The following is a 19,013-nucleotide window of genomic DNA, read 5'->3' on the forward strand; positions in this document are numbered from 1 at the left end:
TATAACAATGTCCTTAAACTATTTCACATGCCATACAAAATGAGAAATCTGATTGGTTATGTGATTTAGCAACTATAAGAGAATTTTAAATATAACTTGCCTAGAAGTCTCAAAATCACTGAATATATTTCTCCCAGAGGTTCTCAAAAAAGAGAATAATGTCATGTAAGCACAACTAAACTTTTCCCAAAGCACATTATTAGAATACAGGGTCCTGACAGACTATTTCTAAGGACCTAACAATCATTTCTCTGCGAGAAGGTCAGAAGCAGACCCCTGGGGGCAGCGGCGTGGCGGAGGGACCACAGGTTTGACTCCTTCCGTGGCAAGAGCACATTATTTGAATCACGGTTCCCATACACAGAGTGATGCCCGCTACATATTTTATGAGATTTACTTACTGTGTTTACAATATGTTAAATGAAATTTAAACCACAACAGACAATGAAGTCTGAGCAGGTTAAGAAAATGTTAAAAATTTAGTAATATAAAAAAGATTCTGAGCACGAAAAATAAACATAAAAGTGTCCAGCCAATGTGGCTCAGTGGTTGAGCATCAACCCATGCACTAAGAGGTCATCAGTTTGATTCCAGGTCAGGGCACATGCCCAGGTTGTGGGCTCGATCCCCAGTAGGGGGTGTGCAGGAGGCAGTAAATCAATGTTTCTCTCTCATCATCGATGTTTTTATCTCTTCCTCTCCCTTCCACTCTGAAATCAATAAAAATATTTATTTTTTAAAAGGTTAAAATGGTAAAATTTTATTTTACATATATTTTATCATACACACACAAAAAAAGTTTCTCATTTCCAACTCTATTCATCCATCTTCAAAGCCAAATTTTTGCTTCTCTCCTAAAAGCAATCGCACTCAACTACTCAGATTCTTTTTCCTGGCATTTAATTCAGCATTTCTATATAATATATAGTATCATACAGCATCTTACAGATTTACTAATTACCTGCATGTTTTCTGCCATGGTAAAGGAGACTTACAAAACCAGTAGAACTCACACACACAGTTTCACTCCTCTTAATCCCCCTTAATAGGTAATATCACGATATTGGGTTAAATCAACCAACAAATACTAATAATTGCTTTCTGTTTCTAAGTCACCTGTTTTACTAAGACTCTCTTGCATATTTTCCCCAAATATTTCAATATCAACCTATCAGTTCTTTTTCTTTCTTCCCCTGAATCCCTCTATCCTGCTACTCCAATCAGAACTGGTTGCTCTTCTGCTTGTAGCACAGTTGTCATCCTGGGACTTTTCTTTTTCGCTTGAGTTGGATTTTCTCTTTACTGAAGCTCTTTATTTTCCCTTTTATTTCATGGTTTATTCCCTTGTTTATCTGGGGCACATCTTCTAGTAATCTCCTGAGAAATGTTACATGGATATATTCTTTTTAATCCTTGAGCATCTTGTTTTCCTACTTTTGCACTTGGTTGGTAGTTTATATAGATACAGAATTCTAGACTGAACATACAACTTTTGAAGTGCTGTTTTCTCCATCTTCTATCTTTAATTCTACTGCCAAGAAGTTAGATGCCATTCATATTCCTTAAAACTTCCTTATTTCTGGTGTTTGAGAAATTTCATAATAATTTGCCTGGTAATGGCCTATTTTCATTTAGGCCTATATACAAATATATAGGTATTTCCAATCTGGAAACTCAAGTCCTACAGAAATTTCCTGGTATAATAACACCAGAAAAGACCTTCCTTGATGATTTCCTACATGAGAGAAGAGGTCAAAAGCTGTTATAAAGGAAAAATGAAATTGATACTTTCCTCTAATTTATTTTGAATAATTTCTCTATATAATCTCTAAACATTAAATCCTCTAAATAATCTCCTCTCAATTCTTTTTAACTGAATAGCCAAAGGATGATAATGTAGGGGTAACAAAAACATTTCCTTTTTATTGAAAAATCGACATACAATTAAGGTTGATTGGAAAGATCAACATATAATTAAGAATATTTGAAAAATGTCTTCAATAAGAAAATTGCATAAAACAGGAAAAAAGATGAACTCTTAAATCTGTAATCAGCTGCTTATATATGAATAAAAACTGATAATATACAAGATAATGGATAATTTTTTTTAATCACTATATATCAGAAAACTGAGCTCTAAGCATTTCCTTACAATAAATATGGGAATCTTTTCATACCTAAAATCTTTCCAATAAAAGAGAAGGAAGTAAATTATTTCCTACTAATTCAAACTAGGGGGAAATATTGTTATATGCATTTTTTCATTTTTAGCATTTCCAAATTATGCTCCATAAAACACAATTTAGAAATATGTTATTTAATACACAAAAGAAAAGAGACAAGGAGGAAAGAAGGGAGGAAAAGAAGGGGGAGAGAAAAGCATATTATAATTTCACTTGAGAATCTACAGTAAGAAAGCCAGTTCACCTCTTTAAACCTACATTTCCCAGATGTTATTAGGTACAGAACAGTTCTCGGGCTATGTCTGTTAAACACATGAAGTATTAATTGGTTAAAGACTGCTTAGATCTATAGCAGATAGCATATAAATTAGATATCTTCAGTATTAGCCTGAGACATAAGACTAACATACATATCAAAGAATAATCAATTATCTGAATAAAACATTGTTTCATATTACCAGCTAGTTGGAGCAAGAGTTTAGTGGCAAGAAGGAAGGGGGATAAAATGTGGTAATAAGAAGAAAAAAAAGAAAAACAGTCTGGGAAGAGTTAGCTCTTCAACTTCCCTTCTATGAGCTGTCCTTGTCCTGCAGTGTCAATCCTGATTGTTTATTAAACAAAGCATTTGTGCCCTGGCTGGGTGGCTCAGTTGGTTGGAGCATTGTCCCGTACAACAAAAGGTTGAGGGGCAACCAATCAATGTTTCTCTCTCACATTGATGTTTTCTCTCTCCCCTTTTCTCTCTCTGATTAATCAATAACAACATATCCTTGAGCAAAGATTTTTTTTTACAAAGAAATAAAAATAAATATTTTTTAAAATTTGCAATTAGGATTGTAAAAAAAATTTCACCTTGGTTCACTTTCCCCCTCCTCTCCCTTTTTGTTTATTTTTTAACATTAATTCCTGATCCTAGGAAGTCACCTAATAAGGAGAAGTTAAATATTTGTCACAAATATACTTTGAGTACCTCAAGTATAAAATTCACATTGCTATAATAAATCATATCCCAAAACAGTTAAATAATGCTGGACAATTTAAGCATTAAGGTATTCGCAATTGGAATTTCTTTTACTCAAGGCACTGATGTACAACAACAAAGTCTGAACTCTACATAATATTTACTGATTGGGGGAAAATAATAGGAAAAATATGGAATTAGGAAAAAAGATAATATTCTTTAGACATCCCAAATAACAGGGTAAGGAACAATCCAACTAGAAAGTTTCATTAACAGAAAAGGTATAAGGAAATAGACATTTTTTCACTGCTGTTATCATCTTTGGACCAAAAGCAAAATACCAATTATAACTACTATCTCCAATACAGTGTGAACTAATCAAGAAAATCAAGGTTAATCCTAACAGACAAATTACTTAGGAACTATTTATTTTCACTTTAGCTTCCAGAAAAAACTACATCTTCCTTTCCCAGTCTCTGTTCAGCCTTTCCTCCTTAAAAAAAAGGAGTTTGGGGGTGGGAGGAGTTAAGCAACTGAAGCCAACAAAGTCTTACTAGCCATTTATCCCCCAAATTAAAATAAAGACTAAACAAAAATAAGCACAGCGCAACTATTACAGTCAGTTTATAATTCATTTTTTATATGCTATTACCATTACCATTAGGTGACAAGAGTAATCAGCTAAAGCAACCATTGGCTACATAATCAACCATATACATAAAATATTTTTACGAATAACAGATTTGAAAAGTTAAAAGCTAGATAAATAAACTAGATACATTAAAGCAGACAGAATAAACTTCAACTTTGGTTACACAAACTAAAAGTGTGAATCTTAATTCAGAAGCATAAAAGCAGTGGTTATGAAGTCAAAAGATCAAAGATCAAAATACTTCCCAGCATAGTATTTTCTTGGTGAAGTTATTACAGTTTAAGGTCTGATAATCAAATGTATTGCTTCAGAAACTGACTTATCAGTAACATAAAAGAGGATCATTTAGCCTCAGTGACTAACTCAAAGAGATTAATTCACATTCACAAGAGAATAATGAAAAAACTAGCACACCAGATTACCACAAAAAATATCCTCACAATGATCACAGAACTCATCTTTACTCTTTCCCAATATAAGTACTAATCTGACTTGGTTATATCATTATTTGGTTGAATACAGAATTACAGTAATGTGTAGTAGATCATCTTATGAGATAGTTCATCTAAGCCATAAAGAGGCCTGATAAATACTCCTGCATAACAGAGAATACATGCCTGGTGACTGCACTGCTCATTTCCCAGACTCTCCATCTCTCAATCAAAATTTACTTTGCTCATTCTTTTTTCTATCACCCATTGCATTTTCTGTTGATGTGTTATCACTGACTAAGCCAGCTCAAACTGCTTCAATGTTAAGCATCCTTCCCGTGTCTTGCCTATGAAAAGGGCAAGTTCATTTCCCTCTTTTCAGTTTAAGTAGTACTTCTGACAGCCTCATGTATACTATCTATATTCTAACAGAAACCACAAAGAAAATAGTTTTGGGTTCTTTTGTAGTTTTTGTAGAAACTGAAATTTAATTCTGAACACAATGTGAACACTACAAAAACCCAATTGGACACAATTCAGTACTGCAAAAATATTAATATACTTTGGTTCAAAAGAATTGCTAAAAATTAACAACTTATGGTTAGCTCATATAAGGGTATAAGTAGGCTTATATACTTAGACAACTATTATAAAAAGAATTCTACATTGCATAATGCTTTAAAACTAATTATAACATTTAATTCTCATAACCATCAAATATTTAAATTGAAAATCTTCAAAAATAACCCAAATTTTAACTTTTAAAAGCCATTATAGTTTCTAGTAATATTTTACAGTTAACTTATTCATAACAGATTTTTGCATTGACATCAGAAAATATACTAAGACTATTTACACAGCATAAATATACCATGTACTGTTAGGTCATAAACACATTAAAATTAATTAAATGGGCCTTTTCATTCAGCCTTGTTCTGAGCTGAATGATAATTACACTAAGAAAATTATGCAAAATTATAAAATGGACAGTTAGTCTTGGTATGCCCAGCAATTTTTTTCAAGATTCTTTGCACCAAATACTTCTTCAGGTGTTTGGTACATTTATGACCCATTATAAACTGCTATATGTAAAACTACATGGTATATTGATTATACACTGAGTGGCCAGATTATTATAACCACCTGACGTTTATAGGCAAATTAGCTATAATTTCGCGCTGAAGTTGCTAGAAGGCCAGACCATTATAAACAGGGAAGCAGGTTGTTTACCACGACAGAAGTGGTTTTTTTCCTGAAGATATGGGTAAACAACGCAAATTAACAGCCTTTGAACTTGGGATACACACACACACACACACAGTGGCCAGATTATTATGACCACCTGACGTTTGTAGGCAAATTAGCCATACACTGCATCGTATGGGATATGGAAGCCGAAGGCCTGTTTGAACACCTTTGCTGTCTGCAGTTACCAAGATAAAACGTCTCCAATTCGCACAGGAACACAAAATTGGACAGTTGAGCATTGGAAAAAAGTCATGTGGTCCGATGAATCACGTTTCCAGTTGTATCATGCAGATGGCAGAGTGAGAATTTGGCGGAAACAGCATGAAAGCACGCACCCCACATGCATGAGTACAACCCTTCAAGCTGGTGGGGGCAGTGTTATGGTTTGGGGGCATGTTTTCCTGGCATGATTTGGGCCCTTTAATTCGTGTGGAACAACGTCTGAATAGCACAACATACCTAAGTATTGTTGCTGATCAAGTTCATCCTATCATGTTGATGGCGTATTCCAATGGAGATGGCTTCTTCCAACAAAACAATGCGCCATGCCACAGTGCTCGTATTGTGCAGGAGTGGTTTCAAGAACACGAGGGAGACTTTACCTTGCTTAGGTGGACCCCACAGTCACCAGATCTCAATCCAATTGAGCATTTGTGGGACGAAGTTAAAAGAGCCATCAGGCAGCTGGTTCCACAGCCATCAAATCTCACAGAACTGGACAGTGCTATTCATCAGGCATGGTGTCAGGTTCCTTGCATCACCTTTCAACATCTCATGGAGTCAATGCCAAGAAGAATCGCCGCAGTATTGAAGGCAAAAGGTGGCCCAACGAAGTACTGATGGGGTGGTTATAATAATCTGGCGACTCACGTTCAAATATATCCCACATTCAAAGGCTGTCAAATCACGTTGTTTACCCATATATTCAGAAAAAAATCACTTCTACTGTCACGGTAAACAACCTGCTTCCCTATTTATAATGGTCTGGCCCTCTAGCAACTTCAGTGCGAAATTATAGCTAATTTGCCTACAAACATCAGGTGGTCATAATAATCTGGCCACTCAGTGTATATACCTTAGGATAAATATATATAAGTAAATAAATACACTCAAGAATTTTAAGCCTAACCCCCAATTGTAAAATAAAAAATAAATACATAAAAATCACAGTGTAATGAATCCAGGCATTAACCTACTGAAGGGCACTTTGTATAGAGTCCACGAAAGCATAGCACATACACCTGATTAAGTAAAAAGTTTGTTCTTATCAAATTCAAATGAGTTGTATCCTATTGAGGCCCATTAGACATATTAAGAAAAAAAATAGTTATAGAACACCAACATTATATCCACATCAAGTTTACATGACAAAGTACATCTTTTTCGGTGGTTTAGATATATTTTCTAAATGAAAATACAACATTAATATATCAATATTCAAAATTAAAAATTAAGAGTTCTTACCTTACTACATCATCAATATTGTTCCTGTATACACCTTCAAGTCTTTCCGCAGGAAACCCCATAGCAATAATGTTTGGATAAATATCTGATTACTTAAGTTAAGAAAATATCTGAAATATGGAACAATGAAAAGTACATGTACACATTTTAAAACATTATCTGGGAAGCTTTCCCCACTACAGCTTTGCTAATGAAAATTGTCAATCTATCTATAAACTATCATGTATAATTAATACAGTTAAATACATTAATTTTTTTTAAATACTCAAAATTTTTTGGCAAAATAATTTTAAAATCCCTCTACTTAGTACATTAAAAATGTACCTAAGGTAGCTGCCATACTATAGTATTTAGATAATATATGGAAAATGAAAACCTCAGACTTTATAATCACAAATATTGAATGTCTTGGGACAAAAACCAAGCCAATTAAAAACAAGACAACAAAAATTTACACAACCTCCAATTTTCCTGATTATAAAAGACACCATGGTTTACAGAAAAGTAGATACAATTAAGAATTAGGACATCAGATTTAAAACGTATAATTTGGACAAGTCACTTAACCCTTTTAGAGTTCAATTTCCTATTCCACATGATTACATTGAGACAACCATTAAGATCTCCTCACCCTTAGTGTTATGACTTGATAATACTGAACTGGGATAGAAACTTACTCTCATTTCCTATCAAGGTAATCAATATTTAGCATGCCTTATTCTAGTCCCTTGTTACACACTACAGTTGGAGTAACAACAAACATCTACACTTCAGAATAATTTATATCAGACTAACTATAAAAAACTACCAACAATCTACATTTCTATGCATTGTGTCCATCATACCAGCTCCCATTTCTTCTTGAGCTCTATCAATCCTCTCTAATCCCAGGATTTTCTGACTGGAATCTTTCAGATGAGCCAAGCTAATCTGCCTAAAGCCTCCCTTCAAGACCATCTCTAAAGTTCTCCGCCCACCTACTTCTGGACCCATTCATCTTCCAAATACAATTCAAAATTCACCATACTCAGTGCCCTTTTCTAAATTTTTTTTTCTGCTTGCTCACATTATTAAGCTGATTTCACTATTATTTTCAAACCAAAGGTAATTATCAAATTACTGAAAGCTTTTATTTTGATAATTAAGAAAAGGTTGTATGTATAATCTATGTTCTATTCATATGATTACTATGTACTGGTTGGATAGATTTACAGACTATTTAAGAAAAAAATGTGCACAACAATGTATACATTATATTTTGGATAAAAATATTTTATAAAAGAAATAACATTTTCCTTCTGGGTAAAGAAATATTTACACATATATTTTAAAAGACTTAAAGGGTCTAACAGCCAAGTTCACAGGTATAATGCTATTATGGATACTGTTTTAGCAAACCAGCCATAAAGGACATTTTTGAGCCAACTAAATAAATTTGAATATAATCTGAGTATTAGATGAAATGAAAATCTACTGAAATGAATAAGAAGACATTAATGGGTGGGTGGGAGGTTGTAAAAGAGAATGTACAGTGTGATACCATCCTGGTAAAAGGAAATGTAAAAAAAAAAAAATCCAAATAGTATATGTACACAAAAAGATTACAGACTAAGGTACTAAAAGTAATAATCTCTAGGTGGTGGGAATATATATATATTTTAATTTTTGTATTTTCTATTTTGGAACAATGCACCTGCACTGTTTCTTTAATAGATGTTTAAAATTGTGTTTTTTAATTATCTCCAAGTCTATTTACTAAGTATCATGAGAAAATACTGTCTTGGCCTGTATGACTAGGAATCATCTCTGTATGTAGTTTTTTTAAATGTTGAATTTCTATCCCCAAAAATTATTATAATAATAGTATCTATGATTTAAATAATATTTCCTATGTGCCAGGAACAATTCTTGCCACTTTAAGATACATAAAATCACCCCAAATCTCAAAGGGTTCTTCTACTGTAAAGATTCCCAAAAGAAAACTATTAGGATGATCATTTTTAACATCACAAATATTAGCTATCATCTATTATCTATATACTAGAAGCCCAGTGCACAAATTCATGCACAGGTGGGGTTCCTCGGCCTGGCCGGCGATCAGGGCTAATTGGGGCCATCTTGCCCAGTCCTGATCAGGGCCAATCGGGACAGGCTGGTGGGGGGGAGGGACCACAGGAGGTTGGCCAGCCATGGGAAGTTGGCTGTGGGAGCGCACTGACCACCAGGGGGCAGTCCTGCATTGAGTGTCTGTCTCCTGGTGGTCAGTGTGCATCATAGCAAACGGTCATAATGGTTGCTTAGGCTTTTATATATGTACTACTATATAAAAGCCTAAGCGACCAGCCGATAGGTAGCAATGATACTCACTGACCACCAGGGGGCAGACGCTCAACACAGGAGCTGCAGCACTGCGGAGACCTGGCAGCTGTGGTTCTCGGGTGATGCACCCGGAACCAGAGAGGAGGGAGCCCGATTCCAGGGTGCATCATCCAAGAACTGCCCTCTCACAATCTAGGACCACTCAGGGAATGTCAGAGAGCTAGTTTCGGCCCGATCCCTGCAGGCCAGGCTGAGGGACCCCCCCCACCAGTGCACGAGTCCATGCACCGGCCCCTAGTTCTCATATAATAAAGTAGACCCACTGAAAATGTAGCTCTTGGTCAATTATTGACATGCTTTAGGGCAGTGGTCGGCAAACTGCAGCTCGCGAGCCACATGCAGCTCTTTGGCCCCTTCAGTGTGGCTCTTCCACAAAATACCGACTTCTGCGCATGGGCCACTAAGTTTCAATCGCACTGTACATGCACACCCACACGTGGTATTTTGTGGAAGACCCACACTCAGGGGGCCAAAGAGCCGCATGTGGCTCGCCAGCTGCAGTTTGCCGACCACTGCTTTAGGGCATTATGTCCATTCATGAGGGAAAAAAAGCAGAAGAGAATAGAGGTTCAAATCAAGCCTATAGCAGTACAATTCCTGAAAATGAATAATCTTTTCTTTTTAACTGTATCTTGGAGCACAAACATAAAAAAAGTAGGGCTTTTTAAAAATACATTTTTATTATTATAGATTTGATAGAGGAAGCGGGGGAGAGAAACATCGACTTGTTGTTCTACTTATTTATGCATTCACTGGTTGATTCTTTTATGTGTCCTGACAGGGGATCAAACCCGTAACCTTAGTGTATGGGGACAACACACTAACCAACTGAGCTACCTGGCCAGGGCAAGAAAATGTGATGCTAACAAAAGAAAGTGAGGCAGAAGGAGAAAACCAAAGCAGTGGCAGCTACCACCAATCTGGAATGCCTATCTATAAAATTATAAATACATTCTAGTTCAAAATACCTATTCAAAACAAGCAAGTTTTCCTGACTAATACAACAGAACTATTTCTTATTAAGTAGTAATTACTTCTACTAACAAACTTACCTAGCCTAACCATTAATTTCAGTGAGAATGCTGATTTTAGCTTTATAAAAAAAAAAGCACAGAAGTATAAAACCCCTTTAAATGTAGTCATTTTAAGCAGGACTAAATTCAAGCTTATTCTTGCACTATGAATTCTAATAAAGTAAATAAGTTTGCAAAAAACTCAGTTAACTTAATTAAGAAAACTGTTAAGTACTCATTAAACTCAATTGGCCTCTTCCTTCATCCACTTAACCATTCAAACACATATGGAACATTGGAAGGGGCACTGAGAATTTAAAGTTAAGACTACTGCACTCAAGGAGTTACTTATTTTATCAGAGAAGACAGACACAGAGACCTACAACTGTGCCAAAAGCCCTATTATGTACATATCAAGATGTTTTAAGAGCTACAGAAAACGGGATTAATTCTGTAGGGGCAGAGATAAAGTTTCACAAAGTAGGTAACATGTTAGATAATCCTTAAGAAGTCAGACAGTAGACAGAAGAAAGGAGAGCAATTACAACACTCCAAGCAGAGTATAGAGCAGATATGGAAATACATAAAATATTCAAAAAAACTGAGCAGTCCATTGCAGCTCATTCACGAAGCTTTATGGAGAAGGCAACAGGACTGTTAGAAGATTAGGAGCAGGACTGGCAGAAGATTAGGCCTAGTTTAAGGATGCCATGGCAGGGAATTCAATTTAATTAGGAAATAATTAGTCAAAGGCCTACATCACCCTGGCAGTCTCTTGCAGAGGAACAATCCATTGCCCTGCAATCTCCTGCAGGGTAACTATCAAATCCTTTCTTTAAAGAGAAATCTTCCTATTCAGTCTTTTTAAGGTTTCGTTTGCTTCAGATTCTCACCTTCCTTATTTATAGTTTAAGATTTTACCCAAGATTTTGGCATTCATCATAAACTAGAAAGAACATGTGCCAAACAGTATGCCAAATAAATTCTCATGTAATCCTAACAATCCTATGAAGCAATATTACCATTTCATAGATGACAAAATTCTGAGGGTCAAAAGTTTGGGTAACTGCCCAAGATCCCAAAGCCAGTAAGTAATGTTATGATTCAAACCCATTATGTACATAATTACAAAGCCCCAACTTTTTATACCATGCTGCCTCACGTAAGATTATAATTATTTTATATTTCCAAATCATTAATGAAAATGTAAAATTTTCAAGGAAGTAGGCAAAAATGAAAGTGATTTACCAATCAAATGTTAAAACTTAAAATCTTATTTAAGAGACAAGACAAAAATCGTTTCCAAAACTGATGTCAGCAACTAATGAGTGCTGAATTTTGAGGCAAATACTTCTTATGCCAAGTATTATACCAATAAACAAAATCTCTAATAACTGTTTTGCTTCCCCATACATTAAAATTTTTATGACATGTTTTTAAACATTTTAAACCAAGACTGAGAGAAAAGTGATTTGTAATACAGAACAGCCTTAACCAGCACTTACTGGATATACTTTTGAATAAGAAGTAGTGTTTAATATGAAATTTTCACCTAATGACTAAATCTTATTTTAATTATGATGATTACTGAAAGTAAAGCAGTTCTGAACAGTTTCTTTGTTGTACTCTATATAACACATAGATATGCTTATCCCTGAACAAGTTATAAACTAAAATGCAGTGCTAGTATACAAAACAAAAACTGCCTTTTTTCCCCTCATAATTATTTTAATGAAAATTATTTCCATAGATCACATAACAAGCTTTTCTTAAAATTCTAGTTAACTGCTAGTAACAACATGAAGCTATAACATACACGGAACATGACTGGCCAAACAGAAAGTGATAAACAGATTTAGAGAGGTAGTGATCAAAATGCATCAAAAGCAAATCTGAAGTCGCCTGGTTCACCAGAGGAACACTGAACTAAAAACAGCAGCAAGAGTGAAGAAAGAGTCCAGCAGGTGTGGCTCAGTGTTGAGCATCGATCTATGAACTAGGAGGTGACTGTTTGATTCCAGTAAGGGCCCATGCCTGGATTACAGCGCTCAATGATCGTGCAGGAGGCAGCCAACCAATCATTCTCTCTCATCATTGTTCTCGTTCTCTCTCTCTCTCTCTCTCTCTCTCTCTCTCTCTCTCTCTCTCTCTCTCTCCCCCTTCCTCTCTGAGATAAATAAAAATATATTATTTTTTTTAAAGAGTGAAAGAATAAAGTCAGACTAATAAGAGAAAACAAGAATCAAAGCAAGTTAGCAAATACCAATACTTCACCATTTAATTTTATTTTCCAAGAATTTCTGGAGATTTTCCCTGCTTTCCATTAGTGCTTTCAACCAGCAGACACTTAAGGCCAGGTGAAAGGAAATGAAACTAAGTTTACATTTCTCTCAAAAAATTTTAACAAGTTTGAATTTAACAAATACTTTCCAAGGATGTCAGAGTTATATCCACATTATCTCTTCTACTCAAATTATGCTTTAAATACTAGCCACTGTCTGGACTTATATGACTTTCTCATTTAAATGAAAGACTATTTCTTACTAGGTTTTATTTTTCCCTATTAAATGTGGTAAATGTTTGGATCTGGTTTCTAAATTGAAGATTCATACTGGGAGAAAAGCAGAAATAGTTCCTTTAATTTTCCAGTTAATGAAGTGCTAATTGTTCATTATTTAATAACAATTTTTCCTAATATATAAGGCATATAATCATTCCTGTACATACCAAATAACGCAGCTTAGACTCTTATTTTCTAAACTGAAAGGGTACAAAAAGAATGAACTACAAAAATATTAAGAATGCTCCCCAAATTAGGGATTTTAAAAATAAAGAATGGCCAAGTATAACACAAGACACAGGAACCTTTAAAATATTTGCAAATGTCAGACCTTGTACTAAACAGTTAATGCATATCATCACTAACATAATTTTATTCTCAGCTTTGTACCTTAAAAGCCTAACTTCAGGTTAAGTTACTCAATATCTCTGGGCCTCACATACTTTTGTTTTCGTTTTCTATAAAATAATGATAGTAACTCTAGCTGTAACTTCGCCACTGGCTGTTTTAGGGATCAAATGGGATATCTGGAAATATCTTTAAATCCGTAAAACTGAAAGGGCTTTATAACTGTAAATAAGGGGTTATTATCTGAGACTGCATGAGTTAGAAATGTCCTTTTTTAGTTTAAATGTCTCATTACAAAACAACTCAAACCAGTGTTTTTATAAACAAATTATAAAAAGAATTCCAATATGTTAAATTCACTTTAGCAGAAATTTTAGTTTTTTTAAACACTTTTTAAAATATCCCATTTTTAAATTTTTTAAATTATTTAACATATTTTTATTGGTTTTAGAGAGTAAGGGAGAGGAAGAGAGATAGAAACATCAATAATGAGAGAGAATCGATTAGCCACCTCCTGAACGCCGCCTACGGGGGATCAAGCCCACAACCTGGCATCGAACTGTAATCTCCTGGTTTATAAGTCAATGCTCAACCATGGAGCCACATTGGCCAGGCTCTTTTTAACACTTTTTAAATTATCTGCTTGCTGTGCCAACCCAGACAGGAAAACTTACTGCCAAATAATTTATGAACTCTGCTTAAATTTTCTACTTTTCTAAACAATTCAAACCTCACAACTTTTACATGTTTATAACAACCCGTCTTGACTGAAAAGTTTACACATATTGTTGCTTTGAAATAGAAGTTTAGATCTCACTTTCTAAAGGAAAACATCAAGAATTTCTAGTAATCCTACTAAGCAACACTATAAATTGGTTCGTTTGGCAAGAAATCTACAACCTATGCCCTAGCCGGTTTGGCTCAGTGGATAGAGCATCCCCCTGTGGACTGAAGGGTCCCAGGTTGGATTCTGGTGAGGGCACATGCCCGGGTTGCGGGCTCGATCCCCAGTAGGGGGTGTGCCGGGGGCAGCTGATCAGTGATTCTCTCGCATCATTGATATTTCTCTCTCTCTTTCTCTCCCTCTCCCTTCCTCTCTGAAATCAATAAAAATATATTTTAAAAAAGAAATCTACAACCTGAGATAAAGAGCTATAAAATATTGTTACCTTTTAATCCAACAATCCCACTCTATTATCCTCTAAAACACAAAGACAAAAGTAAACTATACAAAGATATTCACAACAATGCTGTTTATAAAAGAAAAAAATGAAGAGAATCCTAACACAGTGCCCTACGCAAAGCATAATACTAATAGTTAGCCTGATGAAATATTACCCATATAGCTTTAAAAATAACAAGTACCCACTGACAGATGAAAGTCTGTGGGGAAAAAAGCTCACAGAACAGTAGGAAAATACTGATTACAAGTATGTAATTATGTGCATATGTACATTAACAAACAGGGAAAGATAATTTCCAAAAACAAACATTTGAAATAGAATTAACTTTTTTCTACTGAATTGTTTAAATTTAAGAATCATTTTGAAAGAATTTCAAACCAGATATAGTAAAATTACACCGAGTTAAAAAAAAATCTTTTTTAAAGGAACAATAATGGCACTCTTAACTTTAATTATTTAAATTGAAACAAATTAATCACTGAAAAATATCTTGTCAAGTCATTGATAATGCTAGCAATACTCTATAATCCAAAGTGTAATTTTTTAGTGTATTAGCTGAGGCACTATTAGTCACTTCAGTTAATTTAATCAATTTTTCTTGAGAGTAGTTGTTAATCCTGAAATATTATGTCCACAACTCTGCAAGGATACATCTGAGAACTTCTAAATATTTAGGTTGCCCAACTAACTGGTTTTAACGAGTATACCAAACAATTACCTTCTTCCTAGGTCTCTGGATGAATATGATAAGACTGATTTCCTGTTTCAGAACTCTGTTGCTGTTAAAATACACACACACACACACACACACACACACCCCTCTCTACCGTTTTGCTCCCACTAAAAAACATCTAAGACTGACTACCAATAACAAATCAAAAATATGACTATAACTTATATAACTACCACCAAAAAGATTATCGGCTCAACAACATGCATTAGACATACTTGTCAACATTATATACTTGAACCAAGCCAAATACTAACTCTAATTTTCTACAGCAAAAATCAGAATAAGCATATGAAAGATTATGAAAGTTAAAGTTATAATATTGGTCCAGCATTACTATAAAGAACATAAGGGGGTATCTTTTAACTCTAATCTTTATATTTAATGTTAGATTTATGTTACTACTGTAATATCATTCTATTATAAAAGCCATACTTTTATTTTACCAGAAGTAACTACCTAAAACACTAAATTTTAGCTATAAACAAAATGAAAAAACATTAACTTTCACAGAAAAAAAAAAGACATTCAAACAATTAAGGAACAGAAGAAGCTAAGGGATCTGTCACTAATCTGAGAACAAAGACCTAGTAATATTCAATGACAAATTCATTCAATATTAGCAAACTGCATTCTGAAAAAATAAAAGATTACAAGATTTCCAACTGTATCAATCTTTTAGACACAACCATGAACTAATTTTCTAATATTCAAAAACTACTATACACAAGGTACTAAGAAAACAAGGTTCTAATACAAAGGTGTCTCTGGCAAGTTGGCTTTCTTTTTCCAATTAAGCCAAAACTGCAAATTTTTTAAAATTTACTTCTAACAATCCAATTTGTGTTTCAAAGAAAGCCGTTAATTTGAACTCCTATATGGGGAAAAGCTCCAAATATGTGTGTGTTACACAGCTTCCTTTTATATTGGCTTTAATATAAAATCAAGTCTCTTTATTCTGTACCTTAAGCCAAAAAATCATTTGGAAAGGACTTGCTTTCTTTTTTTTTTTTTCCCAATTGGCAAAAATAATTTTGCCTAAGTGCATGCAGTATTTTAATCTGGATAAGAACAATATGAACTAGAAATACTTGTGGATTTTAAAATATGAAGGCATACACAATGGCATTCATTACTATATTGGTGAAGTCAAATTACTGATTTTGTAACTGCCTTGTTCTAATATTGAAAATATGATTCATATTCTCACTGAAGGTATTTTAATCATTGTATCAACTTTATAATCACTTGAATAAGTGGTTATCAAAATATCTGAAATTACATATACCAAAACTCTAGTTAAAATTCCTGTTTTAAAATTTAATAATATGCAATTTTAAAATATAATAGATATGAGTTAGTCTATATTTCTTGGTTTAAAAAGATAAAACTCAATTTTAATCAGCCACCTATAACTGCTTATTTCTGAAGAGATACCATTTTAGTATGAATCCAATTCTTGTAATTGGGGGGGGGGGGGGGAAGCACAATTACTAATAATGGTTAGTTGTGGAATCTTCATATTCAAAGGAGAACATACTAAAAATCTTAGAAAATAATTATGCTGAAATGTAAAAGAAAAAAAATTAAGCAGTCAACTTTTTCAACCAGTAAACAAACTTAAAAAACAACATTTAACATAAAGACAAAAATACCAATAGATGGGACGGATAGAAAAGAAAACAAGGAAAAGGAGCTCTTTAACACCACACCCTTTATATACTATTAAGTAGATAGGTAAAGACTTTTAAACTTTTAATATTTAAATAAAAATCTCAGCTACATGTGTGCCTCTCTTAATGTAAGATATGTAATTTATGTACATATTATCCGTCTATCCAAAAAGGTATCATTCTTTTCATGGCCTACAATTCAGGCCTAAACAAATGCTATAAACTGATGTTAGTAAAACAATCCACTTTCATCAGACATTAATTTAAAATTGGCAACGTGTTTCTTATACAAAAAATAGAGGCCCCAGAAATGAAGTTGCATTTGAAAACATAAATTCAAAATCATATCTAAACTGAAATATTATATCTGATCATATCAATCATGTGGTATGAAAACAAACTTCTCAATAAAAAAACAATGTTAACGATAAATAAAACAAAGTAGATTAATCAGATCTTATTAGGCCTGATATGCAAGTTTAAAGACTTGGCAATACCAAGTGCCTGGGAGTAAAAAGAAATTAAGTTATAGAAACAAATTTTGTAGTGGCTCAAAATGCAACAGTAAAATTTTAAATGGGGAAACTCATTTACTAGCATACAGACAAAAACTGAGTTGTAGGAAAATAAAAAAAACCTGAAAAATATTTAAAGCAAATCTTCAAGGAATACTTAAGTCAGTTGCCTGGTTAAGTTTTATAATAATAAATTCCTATATATAAAACTGTTAAGAAAACTACAGTTTAAAACTATCATAGCCTTGTAAACCTTAATATCAAATTAAAATATGTTTCAACTTAAATATCAAAACAATCTCATAAAGGTAAATGAATAAAAGACAAACTTTCATTATATGATCATTATTAGTTCCCAACCAATATCTTTGTATTTTAGTAGAAAAATATAAACAGCAGCATAACCATTGTTTCATTTTTGTAAAAGTTTAAAATTTTGATATTAGTCTTTAAAACTCATAATTAATAGATAATTCCAAAAATAGAAGTGTCAAAACCACTTATATCACTAGATTTTCCTAACTTTTCCCTATATTTAAGTAACAGATGGCAAGCCTTAGTTCTTGGACACTGCACAATAATCACAATCTGTGTGACCTTTTCAGTATTAAAAAGAATCCAAAACAACCTTAATAATGAGCACCTTAGCTATTTTACAATATTACAAATAATCTTGATTACCTTAGACAAAATCTAGATATGCAAGATTGTACACTTTCAGTGACTAAATTATTTCTTTTATACAGACTTCCTACAACTAATCTATGAAAACTATTCAGATATTAGATTGCTTCTCGACTGTTCAAAAAACATATTTGCATGCACTCACCAAAAAAAATATTTTTGCCTTCAGTGTTTTCTTTAACATCAAGAAGGTATATACCACATCTAGATCAAAATTTCCTTGTTTAAAAATTGAAACAATTTTTCTTCATTTGGAAAATGTTACTCTAACAAGTAATTTTGTTTTAAAAAGAAAAGAATTTGTTTCTTCCTCAATATTTTTCATTCTAACTACATGAATTAATAAATTCACTGAGAATTATCATTTGCCTGGCCAGTGTGGCTCAGTGGTTGAGCATCTACCTATGAACCATCAGGTCATTGTTTGATTTGGGTCAGGGCATATGCCCAGGTTGCAGGCTTGATCCCCAGTAGGGGGCATGCAGGAGACAGCAGATCAATGATTCTCTCATCATTGATGTTTCTGTCTCATCTCCCTCTCCCTTCCTCTGTCTGAAATCAATAAAAACCTATTTTTTTAAAAAAAGAATTATCATTTAACTAATATAGTTAAAATTATTACCCTTTTTAAATTTTTTAATATGTGACACAAATAGTACCGGACATAACATGCAATTTTTGACCACAAAAATTAATATTGATCATAAATGCAAATATACAGCAAACCTTCATCAGTTAATATCACCAATTACTGAGGTAACTATGCAAATATAAATTATATCACTGAAAATATGCTCCTGTTTAAAGACAGAAAAGCAATAGATTATATCTACTTTAGTATAAAATGATGTGATATAGTTTATCCTAATAACTTCTATATCCACTTTAATTCCAAATTTTATTTCATCTCACTTAAGTAAAATATGCTTAAATTTTAAATATGCAATAATTTCCCTATAAGTAAAGCTTCAAGGCTCTAACACTTCAG

The 19,013-nt window shown here is 33.5% G+C and overlaps 1 protein-coding gene across 3 annotated transcripts in view; it reads right to left on the bottom strand.

Annotated features, from left to right (window-relative positions):
• PTEN (phosphatase and tensin homolog) overlaps window positions 1-19,013 on the bottom strand; it is an 83,087-nt gene that overhangs the window by 52,618 nt on the left and 11,456 nt on the right. For all 3 annotated transcript variants that reach the window (XM_006096632.1, XM_006096633.3, XM_023760479.1), the window contains exon 2: window positions 6,940-7,024. In XM_006096632.1, coding sequence (XP_006096694.1) covers window positions 6,940-7,024 — 85 coding nt within the window. The remainder of the gene's footprint in view (window positions 1-6,939; window positions 7,025-19,013) is intronic.

The sequence above is a fragment of the Myotis lucifugus genome, unplaced genomic scaffold (genome assembly GCF_000147115.1).
Source record: "Myotis lucifugus unplaced genomic scaffold, Myoluc2.0 scaffold_184, whole genome shotgun sequence".
In the NCBI taxonomy this organism is placed as follows: Eukaryota; Metazoa; Chordata; class Mammalia; order Chiroptera; family Vespertilionidae; genus Myotis; species Myotis lucifugus.